We start from the raw sequence: 24,263 nt of genomic DNA, 5'->3' as shown, positions 1-24,263 counted from the left end.
TGTATCATTTCATTGGTCGTGCGGTCAGTTTGGTATTTTCCCGGCTGTTCTTGTAAACCCCTTACCAACCTCAAAAATGTTGAGTAACACATGCTAAGTAATAGAAGCCAACTGAACAAGATATTAGCGCCCAGAGACTGGCTGCTTTATTTTCCGTACTGAAAATTTAAAAACTGCACACCTAACAAAAGGAATAGAAAAAAAAAAAAGGACGTCCTGGGTGAATGCACATTTATCGTTCAAGTGAAATTTCATTCCTTCTAGTTTTACAAAGACGTCATCTTATGAATGCGTAAAAATTGCAAGGTCTCCCTATCTTCCACACTCATAAATATTGATTGCCTCTTTAATCACTTAAAGGGGCCCTGCAATCATATTTAAGCGTCAACCTTTTTTGCGTTTTCCACGTTTCTTGGGGTTCAGGCAAGCCAACGGGCACGGAGAGAGTAACTAAATATCAGTGCGTCATATTTTAACCGGACAACGCGGAAACCTCCTCCACCGACGAGGGCGACCCGCGGTACCGAAAGTGTGCAAAATGTGACGTCTTTGGTCCTGGGCTTACTACTGGTCAGAGTCGCTCAAAGCTTCTTTTTAGTCGAAATACAAAATATAAGTGGCGCCGAACCGTTTCAATTATTTATAAAAGTAGTTTTTGTTCAGTATTTTAGATCAAAAAAGAAACGAATGCAGTTCATAAAGTACAGAAACAAGAAATGACACGCCGATATACCCGCCGCCAAGCGGTGGAAAAAGCGGCGCATACTAGAAAGAAATAGTGGGATCAGGCGCCGACACGGAAAGGTCCCGGATGTACGCGGCGGCGCTGCAGTCGTATACTGGCTCGAGGATCCTACCGGTTCCAAGCGTTTCCAAGGCTCTCGGCGCGGGCTTGGCTGGCGATTTAGCCCTTTGGCGGTATGGCAGCGCGAAGTGGCTCCCGTTCTGAACTGATCTTTACCCCGTGTTTGCTGTCGTTTGTGGACAATGAAGTGTCATGCCGAATTAGTATTTAATCGCGCAGCAAATGCAATGAGAGCCGCTCTGGCTGCCCGCTGCATACAGCCTATCCAGAACACGCTTCAATGGCGCCCTCTCGCGCCGTCGACACGGAGTGCGGCAGCCGTGAGCGCTCAATGAGCTCACTACTTCTCCTCTAGTTCACGGCCACTCTCAAGCAACCAAGGACGTCATGAGGGAGGTTATTTTTTGCTTGTTTTTGTAATTTTAATTTGCCTATAACTTTTAAAATAAAGGGAATTTTGAGAAGAGAAAAGTTTCACTAAGTTACTACGTTCAGTGCGCTCAGGTTCTGTGCAAATTAAAAATTAGTGAAAAAGTCATTGCAGGGCCCCTTTAACATTGAATGCATAGTAGAAGTATTATTTGCTCTGGGCAAAACATACCTTCAAATACCTAAATAAGCATCTCATTATAAAAAAAAATAATATTCCCATAAAAAATATAGTCGTGAAAATTGTTTGATTGATTGTCAAATCACAGATAGCAAAAAATAACATCTGCACTCAGAAAATTAAAACCGAAACCTCTCATCCCAATAGGCAACATTACTTTTACGATTTTATTTTTTAATGCGCAATAGAACGCTTGTTTCCAAGAAACCCTGCCGGTGTCAGCCTGTGCATCCGTTTGTCAGTGTCATGCATGACGTCGCGAAGGGAATGGGGTGGTGAGGAGGTACCGAATTTACAGATTCAATGTCTCCACACAGCAGGGGGAGAGAGGGATAGGGTGACATGTGCTGACGTCAGCGCTTCGGACCAATATAAGTGTCGCACAATAGGCGCGGAGCCAGAGGCGAGCAGGCGCCGCTCCGCTTTGGAATGCGGCCCAGCTCAGTTGCCGCTTCAGCGATGGATGTGGTTCTTTCCACAAGTGATATGGCTGATCCTATCCAAGAGCAACCACGGAAGCCAAGGCCACGCATTCATTGAATTGAGTCTGATGGAAATGCGTCGGCATTTCCGTTGGATGAATCCCATAGAAAGAAAGAATAGTCCCCTCTTCCGCCGCAAGCGTCAGCAAGGCGTACAGCAGGTGTCGTATTCGTCGTCGTCGTCTAGCTCAAATGCTCTGGGAGCACTGGGCAACTCCACCAGTTCAGTTGGAACGACGTAGTGGCAGAAAACAGAATCCCGAGTGCTGCCATCTAGGGGCGGGACGACTCACCTCTTTGGCGATCTGGTCGAGCTGATGGTCTTCCGAACTGTAGAGCTTGGTGGCCCCCCTGCGACGGCCGCTGGTTGGAGTTGCCATGCCTCTCCGTGGCCGAGTATTGCCCAGGTTCTCATTCGTGCTAAGCTGGAAGAAATCGTTGACATCTTTAGAGAGTTGATGGTGCTCAGATTCGGCGAGCAAAGTTATTGGCTGGATTGGCTTGGCCAGAGTCATTCGATAACTCACGCTTTAGAGTAACAACATTTGAGCGACGAGCTACTGAGAGCTACTGATGGCATGTTGCTCGTTACTACCCCCCCAAAATGTGAAAGCTTGATAACGCTGGACACAAACCATAATACACGCCGTAGAAATGGTATGCTTTATCTCACAAACATCTAGAGTGCAGAAGAAGGCACGGGCACGTGAGCCTAGCTTAGCAGGGCGCTTTGTTTATACAGAGGACATGCACGTGGAAGGCACCTTCCAAAGTCGCGCGCTAGCACCTGCGCTTTTGTCGGCACTGCAGGTGTCGGTGAGATGGAGTAAAGCGTATCTGTTGTACTGTGCTTGTTTGCTGTAGGATTTCTTGTGTTCAGTTCAACTGGTGTTCATTTAGGATTACACTTTCATTTCATACCCTAGCTTGTAACCCCTTCCCTATAAGCGGAAATAGAGGCACGCGCGACGGTTTTACGATGGCCAGGGCAATACACTAGTGTGCCACTGATTTTAGCATTACGCAGTTTGAGCCAAATTGTGACAATGGACAACATGACAAACGATATGGGTGCATGCCAGCTACAACTGAAACTGTCGAAATAGGCCATGTGCACATTGATTATAAAACATGTAGCGAGATAATTCGCGGCAAGAAAATAAAGCAACTTCGTAATACTAGAAATCTCGGGTACTGAATGGAAAAGGATCAATCACTAATCACTTTTTTAATATATTTATCGTAAAAAAAAAAAAAAAAAAAATTACTCGAGTCTGTGGTGTGTAGCTTTCTCTCTCGGTGTATGAGCCATCACCGAAGCTTCGCGAAATTTTGTCGTAGTGCTACCGCGTGAGTCACGTCCGCGACCACGCAACCGCTGGCTGATGACCATTCGGCCAAGGCTAAAGAAAAAGGGGGCAACACAAGCTACAAAATCAATATCCACCGCCGTCGCTAGAGGTTCGAAACGTAATCTTTTAACAAATCCAAAACAACAACAGAGAAACGCAAGCAGGACACAACCTCCGAACGCCAGGATAAAGCAGCGCACTCAATAATTCAGAAACCACGAAAAAAACATCATTAGTACAGCGGTCACGGCAGCAGTAGTGGCAATTCATAAGTCAAAAGCTCAGGGTGGTTATCGCGAGTTTTGCTCCTAATTTGTCGTCAACAAGGAAGAAACCACTCCAATCGTAATCGATAAACTCGAAGAGCCGAATCGCCACTGCCAAATACGATTCGGCGGGCGATCAATTTTCAAGCTACCTCTGAAGGGCATTACGAGCACCCAACACACTTCAACTTTCCCCGACGAGCTAAGAGGCAAACAATGCTTTATCTGGGACCCAACGGCACGAAACAAGTCCCCTTGTCGGCGATGTCTAATCAGTGCTTCCCCTGACCACACCTTATAAAGGTGTCGTTCCTCGCGTCAGGTTCGCGGGAGCTGTCAGTTTGCGACACAACGCCGGTCGGACTGCAATCGCCGCTCGATTTTTCTCTTCCCCGTCACGAGTCGCTCGAAAACGGGCCAAAAATCGCTCGGTCGGGAGTCCTCGCAGCGGAACAACAACTCTACTCGACCTTTTTTTATGCTGAGCGGAGAGAAAAGAAAGCGACCGTCGAATTCATTCCTCGAGAAAAAGCGGGGGCGACGAAAATTGAGATGCGATGCTATTTGAAGAACCACCAACCTATTGACTTTCCCGTGTCATGGCATCGCAGATAACGCAATGTACGCGGCACGGACGGTCCATTCTCCACGTGCGGCTAACTCCGTTACATTTATTTCGTCGCTGGGGATCGCTGGAAGGCCAACTTGACACGTGCGAACCACAATTTCCATCAAGTTAACGTTTTCGCCAGCGCCATGATTACTCGGATTCCCGGATGTCGCCAAAAGCGGTGATGATTGACCGGAAGTCTGAGCATAACGTCGTATCCACACATACGTTTCTACTGCTCCTCAGTTGTTTTTATTTCATTTTGCGCAAAACAAAAGCCATAAAATAGTTATTAATACAAAATAACTGCTCGATATGTGTACGTCGGATCGGTTTAGGGCTTGAATAAGAGTTTCCGTTATAAAATCAGGGCTTGGGAGAGGTCAATCATGGGAAGGTATTAGGACTGTTTATGTGGTGTGTAACGTGTGCCTCTGGATACTGACTTGTGCGGCTGGGTTGGTTACGGATCATTTTCCGAGAAATCCCACGATGTTTTATGGGATGCAAGTGCATTAAAACTGGCTCCCGACAATGTTCAAGAGGCTCAAAGAGAAAATCGTGGAAGAAGTCAAGCAGGCACCCATCCGATTCCCCCAGTTCCCTGGGCAGGTCAGTTTGTTTACAGAGCATACAGCCTGCTGCTTGCCGTTAAAGAGCCTTCCCTTTAAATATGGATCGAGTTCACTTTAAATATCGAGACAGCACTCGCGTGCTGACCGACATCCTGAGTCAAACTTTCGGGACCGTCGTGACGGCAATCGCGGGAAACTTGGAAGGCTGGGCTTTCCCTTGCGACAGCGTTCACGACCGATGCATACGCCTACTCACTCACCAGCCCGTGACGGTCTAGTGCGTGGGAAGGTCTGGTCATTAATTAATTAACAAGGATAACATTGCCGTGATTCGAAGCTTTTCTGTGTCTCTAATTCTCATTGTATGGTTGATCTAAGCTTTATCGAACTAACGAGACGTTCATGTTGTTTACGGTGTCGTCAGTGGGAAGTATGTGTGTGCGTGTGTTTGGTGTTGAGATATTTGGCACACGGTTGTTTAAGCCAAAGAATTTGTGTTCCAGACGGAGGGCGATGATTCAACCAGCTCGCAGCACGTAAGAATTTTGCAAGAGGCTGTAACCTTACTGCCTTTTTTTATTGCTATTGTTATGCTCTAAATTATAGTCAATGCAACAAACCCCAATCTTTAAAATATTCATATGACGGGGGGGGGGGGGGGGGGGGGGCGGGCGGTCGGTCTTGCTTCCGTTATCACAATGCCGTCATACTTGTTAAAACCAATGTAAATTTAAAAAAAAAAAAAGAGTTTTTTGAGGTAGCAGTTATGAATGCTAACTGGCCCTAGGAAAATACCTTTTCTATTATTTTTTTTTTTCTTTCATATTTACTGAGATATTATTAATTGACCGTACCTCTGCTCAGTAATAATTGGAACTTATTACTTTGAGATTTTATGGTGTTGGACCTGTTTTGAATATAGGTGATTCCTATGCGCTGAACTGGTTGGCTTGCATGTGACATCATAATCTATTCCTCATTGGTTAGAAATTTAATTAATGTTGCACAAGGTATGCTCTTTCAGTTATGAAGCCACCGGCATGACGTGAGTGTAAGACATTACTTGGTTGCAATCATATCTTTCTTGTTTACTTCCTGATCTCTTATGCCCGTGTCCCACTAGAGCAACAAACAGAAACAAAAGACAGCGACAAGCCTCAAACCAGAGTCTTTTGCGATTTGAGAGGCTTTGTAGAATAAAAGAGGCTATGCTCAAACATGAGCATCATGCACGGGAGGGTATTCGCGACTCCAACTAACTATAGGTGGCGCCACTCGTTTTCCAAGATGGCAGGTTTAGTGAGGGTCAGAGATGCGTGCCGCTGTTGAGCCTGTCTAGTGTGCTGGTTTCACTGAGCGACATAAATTATTTCTGGTAATACGAGAGAGCTAATGTTTTATGAGCGCAGGTCACCTCTTTAACCTGGAAACAAGAATGGTGTTTAGCGTATTATTTACGGAAGGATGCGCGTTTTAATTCTGGAGCGAAACCGAAACTTACCTCTATTTTGGACTTAATTTCTCGATATAGGTCTTAATTTCGGATTCTTTCACAACTCAAGATCTGGCTCACATCGTAATCATTTACTTACAATAGTTGTTTGCGGAAACTTTACTTTGTGACATACTGTTCGATCCAGGCTGATATTTGTAGTTGTTGAAAAAATCAGTGCTGATATCTGTGCATTCTCGCTGCCTTTTTCTCGCTCAGATGATTGTCATGGGAAATAATGACAATTATCCCAACACAAGAGTAAGAGAATAGTTCCAATTTTTATCATATGTCCACGAAACGCATTAACTAATAAACGCCGTTCTCACTGCAACAACCCAAGACTGAATCCGAGTCAGACAGCTGAAGTGTGTGTGTGTTTTTGAAGCACCGCATGACGCGTAGGACTTTATATTACACCCAGTGTTTGACTGTTTGTCTATCTTGATAACTATGCCAGAGTTTTTCATATGCCAAGAAGAAAACAGAATTATACCTTTCTGGAAAGGCCTGATCTTGGCGTTAACTAGAGGCATACATTGCCGCGATTTGTATTAATAATAATATTATTTAAATTCACATATTTGAATAAGTAATTCTTTGAGCTCTAATTTAATTGGTTGCTTATGATCTAATTTTAAATGCACGAAGAAATATGACAATGAAAACTGGGCTAATTATCATCACTGGTTCCAATTGCTGCATATTAATTACTAATAAAATAAAAATAGTTTAAAATCAATGAAAACATTCTAGCTAATGTGAGAAATCCATGTAAAATTACATTAATTGTGAATAAAGTATATTGTGCTATCAGAGTCGCGACTTTTGACAATCGGCAAAACGCCCAAAGTCGCCGCCAATATACTTCCAAACCAAATGCCCAGAAATAAAAAAATAAAAAAGTTTTTTTTTTAATTACTAGTTTTTTCTTTCTTACTTTTATTTACTTTTGTAGTCGCTCGCCGTCGTTTTGCCAATCTCAGTCTTTCCAGTTCGAAGGAACACCTAGCTGCTTGCATGTCTGCTCACTGCAGCACGTTCCATTGGCGTTGAAGCCGGTGGAACAGTAGTTAGTTTTAATATTGCGTATACGAGCGAACTCAAGCCCTGTGTGTTTGCGTTAGCTTTGCGTGTTCCACACTGCGCGTGCGCGGATCTCGAAATTGCGGTCTTGGATGGCGCATGGCGATGAGGCACACGCACAACGCGGGGCACGCAACACTAACGCAAACTCGCATTGCTTGCGTTTGCTTCTATGCGCAATACTAAAACCCTCCAGTAAGGTACAATCCCATGCCGACTGCAGCACTATGTTGGGACAGTGAAGAGTGTTGTTTGCATTCGGAAACGACATTTCTCGAGCCATGATCGCGAGCAGTTCCTCCATGCCCGCTGAGCAGGAAAATCGGGAGACCCTCATTAGAGCGCTTCCCGTTTCCGCCACGGGAGGGCGAGCGTCGAGCTGGAGACACGAATCTTTGGCAGACTTGCAATCGCTCGTGCTTACTTCACGAGCACCGAGCTACTAGACGCCTGCCAAAGGTACCATTGCGAGCATGCTGCATGGGTTTGAGGCTTGTCGCTGTCTTTTGTTTCTGTCGGTCGCTCTAGTGGGACACGGGCATTAAAGGGACACTGACAGGGTATTTATGCTCACAAAGGTTTTTATTTGTGCATGACATATGACAGTACAACTGCCCAGAACACAATTTGTGGCTCAGAATTCATCTTCTTTCTGCTCGAAAACCGGCGATTGAGAACTGGCCGGTTTGAGTCGCACTCATTCTCTTCTTCGTGGTCACATGCCGTTTTCTATGGTTTACACACAACCACCAAAGATAATTAAAGTTCATCGAAGGCACACACTCAGTATTAAAGATAGAAAAGAAATATGATACCCATTTCTTCTGGCTTTTATAAAGCCGCAAATCCATTGATTGGAGAAAAAAAGTTGCACAGCCACATGACTTCTTTCAACTCTTTTCTCCTGTACATTTCTTCTTCCTCCCCAGTTCAATTTTGATTTCGGTTTCGAGCAGTTGCGTTTTTTGACTTTATAAAAAAACATATGTGACGCAGTAGCAAAATATTGATAGGGTAGTCTTCTGACAACCATAATGAATCGCCTGGCAAAAAAATAAAAACTTTTGGGGGGTGTCAGTGTCCCTTGAAGTATGTGTTCATCATCAAAAGTTAATACAGCGAGGTGTTCTAATATATTGAATCAGTGACTGAATGTTTTACTCGCTCTAATATGTTGGAAGTTTCAATTGATAAACAAAGTTATGTTTCCCCAAGTTAAGACTCTCTTATCGGCTTAGTTACACTGGCATTAAGCAGATGAAAAGTTGTCTAATACGGGTTTACTATGGTTTATCGAAAGCCATTTCAACGAAACATGTTTTAGACACTTAGTTCGATGTGAGCACGTTGGTGAAGTTAAATAAAACTGAAAGAATAAACATAAGGACATCCCTATGTTTATTCTTTCAGTTTTATTTAATGTTCTAGAAAACGGGCACATTTCATTGAAGCTCGAATTAGAGAAAGCGGGGCCTCAATTTAGAGAAATGCCGTTCATCGAAAAGAAATGCTGTTTTAAAAAAGGCTCCTCTACTTCGCGCATGCATCACTGGGGCGCATGTCAACCCACCCGCCCCGCCGCGTTTACGCCGCTGCGTTGCCTCACCACAAAAATGTTAACCCATCTAACCCATCAGTACATGCTGCTTTGTGGCGGCCGAATTCGCTAAAGGGAGAATATAGCCAAATTGTCTAAACTGGGTATAGCCAAATTATCTAAACTGCGGTCAGTTAAACGATGTTCGCTAAGACGATCTTCTCTAAATCGCCTAATATCTCATAGTATGTCTTTGTCTTCACGGACACATGAGCTTTCGTCCGTGAAGAGTAAAGAAAACCGGAAAGCTCTTTTCTTATTGCGTTAATGAAGACAGTAGTGGTATCAATAAAAAAAAATTTAAGGAGTTTCGGAGAAGCAACAAAATTCATGGAGAAAGCTGTAGGAAATTCTTTCACGTAGTGAACATGTGGCTTTGAGGATCATCAGAAGATTTTACCAACAAGGAATATGCTGTTGCTATCTCTTGGAACTTCCCACATTCGAAAATAATGTTGGGTACCTATTAGACATTTCAGAACGTCAGAAACTTCCAAATGTCTACTCGAATGATAGCCTTATATTGATTAGATCTTCAAATTGAATCATGATCATCGAAATTCATTAAAGGGGTACTCCGGCTGTTTTTTTTAGCCACCCAAACAAATTGCATTTTCTGACTACCCAGACTTTAGTCTTCACGGTATGCTATTTATTTTCTTGAAACTTGGAATAGCAATTGAGAAAATTGTAAATGAAGATGGTGCCGAAACCAGCATTCAGATTTCCGCACGCTCTCCAGTATTGTGACGTCACAAATGGTACAGACTTTCAGGTCATGCAGGTAGTCTTAAATAGAGTATGTAGAGTGTTTTTTGTATGCTTCTCAGTGAATCAGCTATCAAGCATTCTTTTTCCATCATCAAATGTATAGTAATCGGGTGGGAACATGTCTTACCGCCCGCTTTGTACCATTTCTGTCGTCACACTTTAATGTTGCCAGTAGGGGCCCCCGGTTCGAGAAACATGATGAAAACGATATTCGAAAATACAGTAACTTTTCGAAATGTTTTTCTTTTCACACAATACTTGGGAAACTGGTACAGCCGTGTCTATCGGTGTGTTCAGCCAATTTTGAGGCAAATCAGCGACCATAAAAAAATCGCCGGAGTGCCCCTTTAAAGGGGTCCTGCAATCATATTTAAGCGTCAGCCTTTTTTACGGTTTCAACGTCTCTTGGGGTTCGAGCAAGCCAGCAGGCACGGAGAGAGTGACTAAATATCAGTGCGTCATATTTTAACCGAAGGACGCGGAAACCTCCTCCACCTACCGAGCGACCCGCGGTGCCGAAAGCGCGCGAAATGTGACGTCTTTGGTCCTGGGCTTACTACTGGTCAGAGCTGCTAAAAGCTTCTTTTTAGTCAATATACAAACTATAAGTGGCGCAAGCCATTTTAATTATTTATAAAAGTAGCTTTTGTTCAGCATTTTAGATCAGAAAAGAAACAAATGTAGTTTAGAAAGTATGAAAACAAGAAATGACCCGTCGACATACCTGCCACCAAGCGGTGGAGAAGGCGGCCCATACTAGAAAGGCATAGTGGGATCAGGCACCGAATAGCGGCGAGCGTAGAAAGATCCTGAATGTATGCGGCGGCGCTGCAGTCGAGGATCCGACCGGTTTCGAGCATTCCGAAGGTCTTCGGCGAGCAGCTTTGGCTTGCGGTTTGGCTTTTTGCCGAAATGGCAGCGCGAAGTGGCTCCCGTTCTGAACTGGTTTTTATCTTGTGTTTGCTGTCGTTTGTGGCCAATGAAGTGTCATGCCGAATTAGTGTTTAATCATGCAGCAAATGCAGTGCGAGCCGCCCTGGCTGACCGTTTCATACAGCCTATCCAGAACATGCTTTAATGGTGCGCTCTCGAGCTGTCGAGACGGAGTGTGGCAGCCGTGAGTGCTCGCTGAGCTTACTACCACTCCTCTAGTTCACGGCCATTCAAGCAACCAAGAACGTCATGAAGGAGGTTATTTTTTGCTTGTTTTTGTCATTTTAATTTGCCTATAACTTTTAAAATAAAGCGAAATTTGAGAAAAGAAGAGTTTCGTTAAGTTACTGCATTCAGTGCACTCAGGTTCGATGCAAATGAAAAACCAGTAAAAGAAAAAGTTTTTGCAGGGCCCCTTTAAGACAAATTGTTAGCCCCATGAGCATGCTTTCCCTCGTGGCAGAGATGCACTGCAGCAAAGCAACAACCACAATGGCGTTGTCACGGGTACCGCTTTCCCGCGGGGCACTAGCATGAAGAAGCACTTCTTCCAGACAAATTTGTAAGTGGCACATTAAGTACTTTAAAGGGAAAAAGATAGCAGCCCATTCGTTTCAAAGTGCGGCAGTGAGTGTCGGGAGACAAGTTTGCTCATTCCTTCAGATACCACTTGCATCGTTCTTGTGCGTGGCATTTTTTGTGCTCCCCAACTGTCGTGTGCTCACCCTTTCTGCCTGTTGCGCTCGTTGCACCGGAAGGACCTGATCAACTTTGGGGAGTCCAACGGACAGTCCCCCCAGCAGTCCGGCACAGCATCAGGCAGCCAGCCAGCATCCCATGCCTCTGCCGACCAGTTCAGCATCACGGAGGATGACGATGACGCCCTGTCTAGTGGCGCCAACACCCCCTTGAAGAAGAAGGTGGGCATCCCCCACCTTGTGTTGGAGAAGATGCGCATGTTGCATTTCTCGCAAAATTAAACCCGTCGCAGTCTACACTTTAGATTACGTTTCAGTACAGGATATCGTGTGCCAAGGCAGCCCCTTACAGTAAGTTAATATGAAATATTGATGTACTGTGAGGGGTGCCAGTGTACTCGGAAGTGCAGTTGTGTGTTTGCAAATGTTTTCACCACATGACAGTCTGACCACGAAATTGAAGGTTAGATAGGGTGACCAAACATACCATTTTGGCTGGGACAGTCCCAATTTTTAGGTGTATTTCTGCCGTCCTGTCATTTTTTTTCTCAGTGAAGCCTCGCATCCCGTTTTTAAGTGAGCATGCATGCATAGTTGCAGAATTAGTGCTAAGCAAATGGAAAAAAAAAAAAGAATACCTAATATATTTTATAAAAATAAACATACTATAAAAGTGTTTCCACCCATAAAGTAAATTTGGAGCTCTGTCTTTGGTTTCATCTGTCAATACATTCTGTTTGCACAGATGTTTGTTTCGGGGCACTTTTCTATAATACTATACCGTATTTACTCGAGCAATAGCCCCGCTGTTATGAAAAACACCTGGGGGTTCGCTTTTCCGTGGAGCACGCGAACTGCCAATCACCGCGATCGACAGCATGACTCTAGCGATTTACGCGATGACGTCTTTGTGCGGAGATACCATCTATGAAGATTGCATTTGTATGGAGAATTGTGTTCTCTATCTAATTATTCACTATGTTATTTATGCGCAGCGCCATGATTGGCTGTATTTGTGCTTTGCGGGAAAGAAAAAGCAAGGGCCTTGTCCATAAACAGTGCGGCTATTACTTGAGTAAATACGGTATTTGGCATGTTTTGTTTTCGTTGAAAAATAAACAAGAAAGGTGCCTTAGTACTCAATTAAACAATGAACTTCGGAACATATGTAGAATGAACTGAATAGTAGCAGACTTTGCTTTTTCTTTTGCTTCCCCCCCCCCTTTTTTTTTTCCAATGTCCCGTTTTTTATGCTGTAGATTATGGTCGCTCTACAGTTAGACCACGTGATAGCTAGACCATGGGACAGTTAAACCACCAGTTTCATGGTCTGATTCTCATGAGGTGACATTTTCTGCTCTAAGTTCTGGTAGAACCGAGGTCCGGGCCTCCTTTGACAGTTCCACTTTATACTGGTAGGTGACAACAGTTTTATTCTGTGAATTTTGTGTAGCTATGAAAGGGACTCAATCAAGACATCAGGCAGCTACATTTTTTTATTGGATTCTTTGCCGCTTGAGTGGGGGCTTCAGTCAATCTTTCTATATTTTGTAATGGACAAATTTGTTCGGATAGAGCAGTTGTCTCAAACTCATTTGAGCGTGGTGGTCAGATGGCCCACACCGGAAAGGTCGAGGGCCAGCATAAGACGGGGTGGTTCAAACGATTTAAAACAGAAGAGTTCGCGCACCTTTGCACCGCGGTCCTGCTCCCCGGTGGTCGCAGCTCGAAGCCATTTCCTCACCTCCCTCGTAGAATGGAGGGAAGTAGGGCGCACGTCTGTTGCGCGTCTCAGTCACTGGGGAGCAGGACTGCGGGTGTGGTGATGCCCTTCGATAAGGAACCAACATCTAGAAACGCATCCAAACAGAGCGTTCTTAGACAACGCCGTAAAATGCTGCCCCGGCGTTATATCCTAAAACTAGTTGATTTAGGGGTTTTCGGTGGTGCTCTACAAGTTTCTAATTAAAACCATATGTCTAGTTTCACTCATTAAAAATTTAATTAACGAATTTTAATAATTAGTCGTCTTATCAAACAAAGATTATCTACCCCCATAATGTCCACCTTGTCGTATAATTCCCACCCGCACAAATCGCATAAGTGTAGCTTTCACAGATTTTTTTAAAGGATGCTGAAGTGAAATCTGGATTTTGCATAATAGGGTAGCAGGATTGTTCAACGGGGCGCCACAAACCCCAAAGCACCACTCATAAAGTGATATCTCGAACGGATGGCCGTATTTTTGTAAAATAAGGTAGCGATTGAGTGAGAACCGCGACGTCGCATTTCCTGCAGAATTGTTGAGGAGGAGGGGAAACGGCCTTGCTTCCTTCCCTTTTCGCGTCATTGCGGAGTCAAAGCGAGAAGAGGAGGAAACGAGAATAGCGACGTCACGGGCTTTTTTGGCTTTGTTCAAGTGCGCTCTTCTTTCAAAAAAATACAAACATCCGTTGGAGATATCGCTTTATGCGGGATGCTTTCGGGTTTGTAGCGCCCCGCCTAGCGCTGTTGCGTTGTTTTCTAAAATCAAAATTCTGTTTCACCTTCCCTTTAAACAAATCTGTAAGAATAAAAAAAAAACACCCTGTATATATTTTTTTAGGCGAGAATCCCTAGCTCGTAGCTTTATCTTTGGCCGTCGCTCCTGCTGATCGAGAGTTTGCGCAGCCGAGATACATCCTTCAACGGAGAGCTCGCGCTTGCAGCCTAGTACCGCAATAGTTGTACATTACAAAAAGCTGGGAAGCAAAAAATAAAGCGAACATAAAATGAACATTAGCAAAAACTGCGTGAATACGTTAAAAGAGAAGAGGTACTTTTTGAGTGAAAATGAATCGGCGAGGATGAGATCACGATGGCGCATGCCATTTCTAGCGCTCGAGACATGGTACCGCGGCTCGCGAGCTGTGCATTTGAGACCCCTGAGATAGAGGTTGAAGATATACATTTGTACAACATGCAAAACCTATTTCATAAAATATTTTGTAGCATGAGCTACACAGCAGTTTCGCGTGGCTTGCATAATGAGCCGTGCTCCGTGCTGCGCATGTGCGAGGAGCAGTGACGTCACACAGCGCACAGCTGGCGCGCCGCCGCCGCAGCGCGCTCCGCCGCCGCAGCGCGCTCCGCCGCCGCAGCGCGCTCCGCCGCTGTCGCGCTTGCCTTGCCGGTCTGCGCACTCCAGAGGAGTGACGTCATAGCCGCGGCAGACGCACTGGTGCCGCCGCGTGCCCAGCTGTGCGCCTCCGTTGCGCAGTAGCCAAATCTGATGCTGTACCGGAGCCGCTTGATAGCGCCTCTCACCTTGTGCGCATAAGCTCACACTACGTATATCCTGGCATAGCCGAGCTAAGCCACTGCAATTTTTTTATAACATTTTTTTTTAGTTTGCAAAGAATGATATAAAAGTCATTGAAGAAAAGTCCAGAAAATTATACCCTGCTAAAAATGAGATTGGCATAAAAAACAGTTTTTGTGTAGTGGCAACTCGGTGCACTGTAAACCACCTAATATTGGCACATTCTGCAACTTGAAAAATATTACAAAAATGTGATCTCACGAATATCGTACCATCGTCTGATGGTGGTACTCAAAAGAACAAAATTTTCTGCCCATGAAATATCCACGAAACGCAGAATTCGCAAAATTCTAAAAATATTGAGCTCAAAAAGATAATATAGTTTACTGTTATATTTCAACTAAGAATTTTTTTTTCTATTTATATGACTAGAGAAACGGTGTTAGTTGGTTACTGACCAAATGCTATTTTCTTATTGCATTATATCAATTAATTTAACCAGCCTTGACTGCTGACATATAGCAATAAGATGCCTAACTCATTTCCCCATTTTGTCTCGTGCACCAAGGATGCCCTCGGCTTCGAGGAGGTGTCTTTCTCGGACGACCGTGCTGGCCCGTCGCCACCTCGGACATCCTTCGGTGACCGCGATGGGGCGGCCATCTTGCCCCTGTATCGCTCCCCGGAGGGTCCCCAGTACGTGCCCCAGTCTGACATCGAGAGTGAGGTTGAAGAAGCGCACCAGGGCATCGACCTGGATGCCGTCTCCAAGGAACAGCTCTTTGCCGCCTTCCAGAAGACCCACGCTCGTGTCCACAAGTACAAGGGAAAATATGCCGAAGTGAGTGCGTCCTGTTTAATGGTGAAGGCTTCGTGGAATAGTCCTTTGGTCCTTTCAATCTATGGTTTAGAGTCTTTTGGTCAAGTCCAGCCAAAGGATGTGAACCTTGATGTGAAGAGATCAAGTCTTGACGTCCAGTTTTGACTTCAAGTCTTGATCCCAAGTCTCGACACCATGTCTTGACATCATGTCTTAAAGTCTTGAAACCATTTCTTGACATTAAGTCTTGACATTAGGTCTTGATATCAGATCTTGACATCAAGTCTCGACATTCTTTATATTAAGTCTTAATGTCAAGTCTTGATGTCAAGCTTTGACTTGAAGTCTTGACATCAAGTCCTGATATAAAATCTTGATGTGAGGTCTTTATGTCAGGTTTTGGGTCATATCTTTATGCCTTCGTCAGAATCTTGGCATTCTCTTAACCAGAGCCTCTCGGGCTGGGTTACGTGCGAGTACCTTAGGCTCAGTTTTGTGGTTTAAGCACTAAAGGGTACAAAGGGTAGCTTGGCATTCTGGTAATTAGTTTATCATCTCCATAATTCTGAGGAATATTTCTTTTTTAAATTTTTTTATCAAAGCTGCATTTTTTTTTTAATTTCTATGTTTACACATATTGTTTTTTATAAGTTCTGTTATTGTGGCATTTTATTTTTTTCATCAAAAAGCTGGAAAGTTATTTTTATATATTTATTTATTTATTTATTATAGCTCAAATGCCCCAGACATGGGGTATTACATGAGGATGGCTTTTCATTGAATGAGATACTCAATGGCAATCTTGAAATGAATGGGGTTGGAGTGGTGCATGGCGTCGGGGTGATGAAAGCTTGAATAGCTTGAAAGCTTTCATCAAATTGCTTGAAATCTAACCTAGGCTATGGCAACCCAGGCGAAAATCAGTCCACTTCTAGCTGGATTATGGAACTGGAAATGAGGCGGATCGCCTCATTTCCAGATCCAAAATCCAGCTGGAAGTGGACTGATTTTTGCCTGGGAAACACCAGCAAAAAACTGTGGTTTCATTAGGAGCACGAAAAAAACCTTTTTAACAGACAGCTGTTCCTCGCGAGCAGCTGCCATTGTGCTCTCGTGCTTCTTGGCCGTGTTTTGAACCTGCTGGGGGTCTGTATTAAATCAGGACCAGTGAGTCAACCTGTTCGAGACCAAAAGCTAATCTTAAAAAATTGCGTCTAGACTTCTGCCATCGAGGTTGTGAATGTGCTTAATGTATTTGTCTGCAGTGCATTTGGTAAAAAAATAGACTGCTATGCACATCATGACAAATAAGCTTCTCTTTTTCCTTCCTTGTCTGCAGGTGGTGAAAGCCTACCGGGCCCTGGACTCGGAAAAGGAGAAGATAAAGGTAAGAAGGGTCCTCGAGAGAGAGAGAGAGAAATATGAAAGAGTACCGTATTTACTCCAGTAATAGCCACACTATTTTTGAACAAGGCCCTTGCTTCTCCTTTCCCAAAAAGCACATACCGTATTTACTCGCAGAATGAACGCACTTTTTTTTTCCGAAAAATCGATGCAAAGTTAGGGGGGGCGTTCATTACGCGAAGTAAAATTTTTGCGTCGGTTATTTACTCGCATAATGAACGGACCTTTTGTCCTGAAAAATCGAAGTAACTTCTTATCTCTCTGCGCGCGGCGCCCGACCTCGTAACTAAACTAAGCTGTGCAAAAAATATCCTTTGTTTTCTTTTTCTCTTAGTTCCTTGGGGTTTTTTTTTTGCTGCCTTTCGCAAGCTGTTTTGTTTGCTTAGGCGAGGGCTCTCCGCTTATCTTTCTTATCTCCTTGCGCGCGGCGCACGACCCCCATAACCAAACTGCGCTGTGCAAAAAAAAAAAAAAAAAAAAAAGCCCTTCTTTTTTTTTTCAATTCCGTGGTTTTTTTGCTTTTTTTTATTTTTGCCGCCTTTCGCAAGCTGTTTTGTTTGCTTAGAGGGCTTCTCCGCTCCTCTTTGTTACCTCCTTGCGCGTGGCGCGCGACCCCCCGTAACCAAACTGCGCTGTGAAAAAAAAAAAAAAAAAAAAAAAAAAAAAAAAAAAGCTTTTCTTCGTTTTCTTTTAGTTCCGTGGGTTTCTTTTCTTTTCTTTTTGCCGCCTTTCGCGAGCTCTTTCTTTCGCTTAGAGCGTTTCTCCGCTTCTTTCTGACCTCCTTGCGCGCGGCAGCGCGCGAACCCAAAGTTCAAATGCGCTGTGCAAAAAAAAAAAAAAGCTCCTCTCGCATGTTTTTTTTTTTCTTGCTTGGGTTGGATCTTTGCGAATTTTCTTAACGCCTCTTGCAAGGCGGTTTGTTCGACCACGCTGCCCATGCATTCGCGACCTCGCTGCACCAGGATAGAAAAGTGCGTTCATTTCGCGCGGTTAGGAGGAGGGGGTCAAAAGTTTGACCTCCGAGTTGGGGGTGTGTTTATTACGCGAGTGAAAAAAAAGTAGAAATTTTGAGAGCCGACTTGGGGGGTGCGTTCATTACGCGAGTGCGTTCATTGCGCGAGTAAATACGGTATACAGCCAATTATCGCGTTGCGCATACACAACAATAGCAAATAACTAGATTGAGAATACAATTTTCCATTCAAACTCAATCTTTACAGATGGTATCTTTGCGCGAAGACGTTATCTCTGTCATGTAAACCGCTCGAATCATGCTGTCAATCGCGGTGATTGGCAATCCGTGTGCTCCGTGGAAAAGCAAACCCTCAGGTTTTCTTCATGAACAGTGCTGCTGTTGCTCGAGTAAATACGGTAATTAAAACAAAACAGCGCAAAGATGAGGGCAAAGTAAAAGGTAAGGGACGGGACACAGCGCCAACTCTCAGCTGAAGATTCCTACCTACTACCGTATTTACTCGAGTAATATGTGGCCGCACTTTATGAACAAGGCCCTTGCGTCTGCTTTATCACAGAGCACATACCCAGCCAATTATCGCGTTGCGCAAAAATAACATAGCGAATAACCAAATAGAGAATGTGATTCTCCATACAAATGCATTTTTTATAGAAAGTATCTTTGCGCGAAGATATTATTTTTCTCCTGTAAACCGCTGGAATTATGTGGTCAATCGCGGTGATTGGCAAGCCGCATGTTCCACGGAAAAGCTAACCCTCAGGTTGTCTTCATAAACAGTGCGGCTATTACTCGAGTAAATACGGTAACTGCAGTGGCTGAGACCTTACCAAAGAAAAGGTGCAGTAACTCCACTTTGAAGGCTAGACAAGTAAATAAAAATAACGGTATCGAACGTAATCTGAAGAAAGTGATAAGCCACGTGGGAGTTGAGGTGGTGTTCTCAGCACCAAATGAGTTGGACGGGATCTGCAGAAAAGTTGATTCAGATGTTAAAAATAAGATTGGGTGCACTAAAAAGCACCAAAATCGATTTGTTTATTGTTTCAGGGAGTGGTCTATTCCATTCCATTATCTTGCGGCCATCGTTATGTTGGTCAAACAGGAAGATGCATGAACGATTGGCTCCGAGAACACCGATATATCATTTTTAAAGTTGTTTTGGGTCACGTCGGGGTGCACTGCAGAGATTGTGGTTGCCTCCCTGTCTTCGACAAATGCCAAATGGTTTTTAAAAAACAAGGACAGAGTCGCGCGTGAAATTATAGAAGCTCGTTACATTGTGAGACTGAGACCGAATGTTTTAGCGCCCCTTCGCTCGTGCTTTCACATAAAGACCAACAGTACTTGGTGCAAGGAGGGCAAACCAGTGACGGTGTTGTATTGAACACATGATATGCATTTTTTGTGTTTTTTCTTGGTTTATGTGGTGTGGCGTGTTTGCGATTTATACTGGATGCTAACATAAATGAATCTTCAGTTGAGAGTCAGCATTGTGTCCTGTTAGTTACCTTTTACTTTGTCCTCGTCTTTGCGCTGTTTTGTTTTTAATTATGTCTGCATACAACCAAGCCCAAACTTCTACGTTAATAAAAGAGTTAGTTGCGATTTTCGTAAGAAACATTCGCTGCTTATTTTAGGCATATCTCTTGCACTTGACAGAAGTATTATTGAGCGCACTCAATTGTTATCAAAGCAGAACCCATTATTTTTATAGTCCCTTATTATATTGCAATTTATTAATACTAAATTGGCAGCTCTATCACCTGTTTAAAATGTGCATTTATTGGTACATATTTTGAGCTAGTGCAGATGCAGCACATGAAGTCTGTAAGTAAAAGCATCATAAGGAATTGAGCAGCGGTTGACTAAAAGAAGTAAAAATGCAATAGAATTAACCTAAGTAACATAGTTTTCCCTTTTTTGTTGTCAAGAGCCCTTCTGATTACATCCTACCAGAAAGGCAGTACTACCGTGACTGGCCTCTAATCTTTTCTTTACGCTATAGGAATGTTTTTCCTAGGGGCAAACTGAAGCAACAGGGGCGCACAGCCAACGTTATAGGCATCAACCAATCAGATTGCTCGAAAATTCTAATGGATGGATGTAGCTTCAGGGAAGCCACCGTGGAGTAAGTCACTGTACGCATCCCTCCCTGTGGACCCGTCGAAAAAGTGGATGATTGGAGGTGCCATCTATATTTGAGAACTAAAAGCGATGTTATTTCAGAATAATTAAAAAGCACATAAAGGGTGCTGTGTTTGCTTAAAAAAAAATTTAAATACTTCTAGATATTCTTTTTATCAGCTCCGCTTTTGGATCCAAAATTTACTAGGGCAGAAATTGCCGAAGTTTTCAGACTGGTAAGTAATTTACTTAAGGACCTTGCTTACGCCCATGTCAGCTTGGTGGCGCTAGCTCGCATGGTTCAAGGCACAAAATTACGATGAACGCTCAGTGTCGTACCTTATTTCGATGCATTTCCTTTTAATCCTCGATTTGTCGACACAACATTAGAAGGTTCTTCATTTCGTTTGAACACGGAACGTGTTATATGGCTGGCACCTAACCATATCCGGTAAGGTGCCAGCAACGGAAGTCGAGGGAACGACTGCCAGCTGAACGCCGACGCAGCGCTTGTCTCCTCGCCGATTAGACACCAGTGCCAGCCGAACCTCTTTCTCGAGTGCATCCATGTGACTCCCGGCAGGGGGAAAACATCACGCGTTCAGGCAAATGGAGAGGCAAGGCAACAAAAGTGTGCGACGGAAAACAAAGTGGAAAGGCATTCATTAATGACAGGAAAGCGATGATAAACGAATGGAAAGGGGTCCTGAATGAAAGGGATGAAAAAGGGGGTGAGAAAGAACCAACGTTAACGCTCTTTCATCAAATGAAACCCCTTAATCGTCCAACTTTTTTTTTCTTTTTTTCTTTTTTTGGAATATTTGCGGTCAACCACCAGGATCGCAACATCCGACGGCATAACACTCTGACTCCCGCGGGGGGGGGGGGCTAAGTTGGGAGCAGAACGGGGCAAATCCTGAGCGTTGACATCGCTGGTCCAGAGAGAAACTACGAGAGAGAGAGAGAGCAATGGAAGAGTTGAGAAAGCAAACAAGAAGTTAGGAGTGTTTTTTTTATGCAACAGGTTGAAGTTGTTCGAGCGCTTATCAGCTTCATTTCTTTTCATACATTGCACGATTCTGGCGTTTTCCTGCAAAGTAAGCTCTGGGAAAACTAGGTATACACACCCTGTAGGTGATGTTTCGTTGCTTTTTTGTGCATATTAAGGCGTCGCCAGCGATGCGGGCCCGTCGGGACCACCAACTGGAACCACCAGCTGGCACCACCGATGTCCGCGTCTATTTCTTGCCGTTCTGAAGCGACCCGAATGTCTGGGACCTTTCCGGCTAGGTTATAATTAGGATTCCGCATTTTCGGTTTCTAGTTTCTCGAAATTCAGCGTATTTTTTACGGTGTTTATTTTAATATTCAATTTTTGGCTTTTTTCGACGTATACAGTCAAACCCTTTTATAACGAACAGCAAGAAACGCTACGATTAGTTCGATATAGCAAGTAGTTCGATATAGCAATAATAATTTACAACGAACTTCCACGATGCGTTCGTCGTAAGGCGAGAGCCTTTTCTTTCTTTCTCATCTCTTCACTTCCGCCTTGTAACAACGCGCTGGAAAACATCTTTTTTTTTTTTTTTTTTTGCATACATGCAGTGTTTTTTTTTGTTTTTTTTTCTTTCTTTTAGCTGATCTCCTTTTCTGAATCGCTTCTCTTCGTGGGCAAACGTATTGGGATGAGAAGTTTTTTTCCTCTGCGCATGCGTGCAGTGTGTATTTTTTTCCAGCTTTCTCCCCTTCTGAATCGCTTCTCTTCGCTCACTTGTTGTCGCAACTAGAGCTTTTGGAATTTTCTTTCTTTCCTACTTCTTTTTTTTGAAGGAAGGTAGAGGCTAGAAGACGATTGTTTGCGTGTTTTTGGAAGCCTTCGCTGGAGGAAAAAGTTCGATATAACCAATATGTTGTTCGTTATAAAAAAGTATGTTTTCCTTGCATTTTTATTTAGATTTTCAGTGAGTTCGATATTGACAATAATTCGCTGTACGTGGGTTCGTTCTAAACGGGTTTCACTGTATTTATGCCCACAAAAGTTTATCGGCTTTTTTCGGTAAATATAATATAAATACCAACAGACACCGGATCAGATTATCCTTGTAGCCCTGATATTTGTGATTACTCAAAGAATAGCGGCACATATACACTGAAAAAGAAATGGACATTTCACTTGGCAAATGTGTGCAACTGTAAAAGAAAGAAGAAAAAAACACAACACAACTGCAAACAAGTCAGATATGAAGCCTATATGCCCAAAATCATGGAGCTTCACCTTCTGTATATCAGGATTACGTGATCTTATTATGGTACACACACACACATGTACTTTCCCAGGTTCTCCTCGTTGCTCCGCACTCTTTCTTTCCTGTCAATATGACCCTGAGCTTCGAGAATGCCCTCTCAACGCTAACACTGGACACTGGCAGGCTGAGGAGATGAAGCGCTGCCTGAGCCAAAATCGGCCAAACAACCAATTGTGACCGCCAAAAGAGACACGGTGCGACGTTTTGAAGCACAACACAACATGCAGAGCTTGCATCAAGTCAGTCCTCCTTACAATGAGTTTGAAAACTCGCTCGTACATGACAAAGTCATGGAGCATTTCGGACTTCACGTTTTGATCGATGATGCGCACATTAAACCAAAACGTCGTGATGGCACATCTCAAACATTTGGACACGTTTCGATAGACACTGTCGTTCCCCTTTTTCGCCACAACCCTGCGGTATTGGCGACGTGCGCGATCGAAACCGTCGCTGTGATCGGCCTTCCACAATTGGCCGAACACCAACTATGACGTCACCAAAGGAGTTATCATCGACGAAAATAACAGTAATGGAACAACTTAAATTTTTGTGGTGTTGGCAGTGTTGGTTTCAGAGCGCAATGATTTCAGGCATCCACCATGCTAATTACAAACACCATCGAACTCGTTGTTCGCGAGGTAATGACGTCACAAAAGGGAAGCGTAGGAGGGCGCCCCCAAAACATCTCGCCGCTAATACGACTGGAAGGTTAAAGTGTCCTTTTCCGGTTAAAAGTGAATTTTAGAAAATGAACTCGGCATACTTTTATCAGTTTAAACCGAAAACTCCGTACCCTAGTTATAATATATTAACCCTCTGGACCCCCGTGACGCAATTTGTCGCCATTTCGGGACCATTTTTGATGCATGGGCGGTTTTGGATGCCAAACACACCCGTCAAAGACGCGTTCCAGACACTGCCATATTGCCACCATATTTTCTGGACTACATACATGTTCAACAGTTTAAATTTGGTGCAGTGCAGACTACCTAACAGGTGCGGACTACATAGTGACTTGTTTTTTATTTATTTTTGATTATGACGAGATGTGATGAGTTCTGTGAATGATGGAGCATGTTTATGACGATGTGTGTACGATAAGGGCCTTTTTGTCCTAATGAAGCCGGCATTAGTCAAGTTGAGCTGTGTGTGAAAATTATTTTACGTGCACACTAGGCTGAGGAAACGCTTTCCTTTTTTAACCAAAATTTGCCCCTGCGGTACTGCCACATCATCCCAGCGGGAGGGGGCTGCGGAATGGGATGGCGGAGAGAGCACTTCCTGTCTTGCAGAAGATCTTGACAGAGAGCCAGGACAAGGCCCTGCGCAGGATAGGGGAACTCAGGGAGCAGGCACAGCTGGAGCAGCAGGCCAAGGCCCACCTGGAGGAGAACCTGCGCTGCATCCTCGAGGAGAAGGAGGAGATGATCAAGGTCCTCGAGACCAAGGTGATGCCTTTTTTTTTCAACACACAATACAGGGTATTTCAGCTAACAATTGTGAAAGCATAGTGAGGGTGCAGGGGAGCTGGTGTAAGTTTCTCATTATGTTAGAACACCTGAGACTGGGTGTGAAAAAACCTTGAAGCAACCAAAAGTAGCAGAGACAGGGAATGAAGTCAGTCGGACTTCTTTCCCTGTCGTCTGACTGACTTCTTTCACTGTTTGATTGAGACGTCATCTGACTGACCTCTTCTACTTTTGGTTGTTTCAAGGTTTTTCACACCCGGTCTCGGGCGTTTTAACATAATAACGAGTGTTCCAAGACTTAAAGAGGGCTGTTGTACGGTATGAAGGTGCACAATGTATAACGGTATGAAGCGGCAACAATGCAGATAATACACTGAATAAGGGTGGCGATGTGGGTTAGTTGGTTCATACTGACAAAAAGGCAAACAGCGCACTGTAAACGGGGACTAAAGGGAGTGCAAACATGACAAGCGCTATCCTGTTTGCATTTCCTTTAGTCCCCATTTACTGTGCGCTGTTTGCCTTTTTGTCAGATAATACAGCGTCAGTGTTATGTCAATGCTACTGTTTCCACGGATCC

General features: G+C 43.9%; 1 protein-coding gene across 5 annotated transcripts in view; it reads left to right on the top strand.

Annotated features, from left to right (window-relative positions):
* The first annotated feature begins 4,311 nt into the window (after positions 1–4,311).
* LOC8028195 (golgin subfamily A member 4) overlaps positions 4,312–24,263 on the top strand; it is a 63,914-nt gene continuing 43,962 nt past the window's right edge. For 2 of the 5 annotated variants that reach the window (XM_029994861.4, XM_029994863.4), the window contains exons 1-6: positions 4,535–4,737; positions 5,204–5,236; positions 11,338–11,499; positions 15,147–15,419; positions 16,738–16,785; positions 23,507–23,662. In XM_029994861.4, the coding sequence (XP_029850721.2) occupies positions 4,660–4,737; positions 5,204–5,236; positions 11,338–11,499; positions 15,147–15,419; positions 16,738–16,785; positions 23,507–23,662 (750 nt within the window). In that variant the 5' untranslated portion in view covers positions 4,535–4,659. Of the gene's footprint in view, positions 4,738–5,203; positions 5,237–11,337; positions 11,500–15,146; positions 15,420–16,737; positions 16,786–23,506; positions 23,663–24,263 lie in introns of all 5 variants that reach the window. The other 3 variants (XM_029994860.3, XM_040501180.2, XM_029994862.3) reach the window with 3 other exon arrangements.

Source organism: Ixodes scapularis, unplaced genomic scaffold (genome assembly GCF_016920785.2).
Source record: "Ixodes scapularis isolate PalLabHiFi unplaced genomic scaffold, ASM1692078v2 PGA_scaffold44__24_contigs__length_19508400, whole genome shotgun sequence".
NCBI classification, from domain to species: Eukaryota; Metazoa; Arthropoda; class Arachnida; order Ixodida; family Ixodidae; genus Ixodes; species Ixodes scapularis.
Note: the sequence above shows the minus strand (reverse complement) of the source record. Positions and strands in the feature narration are given on the sequence as shown.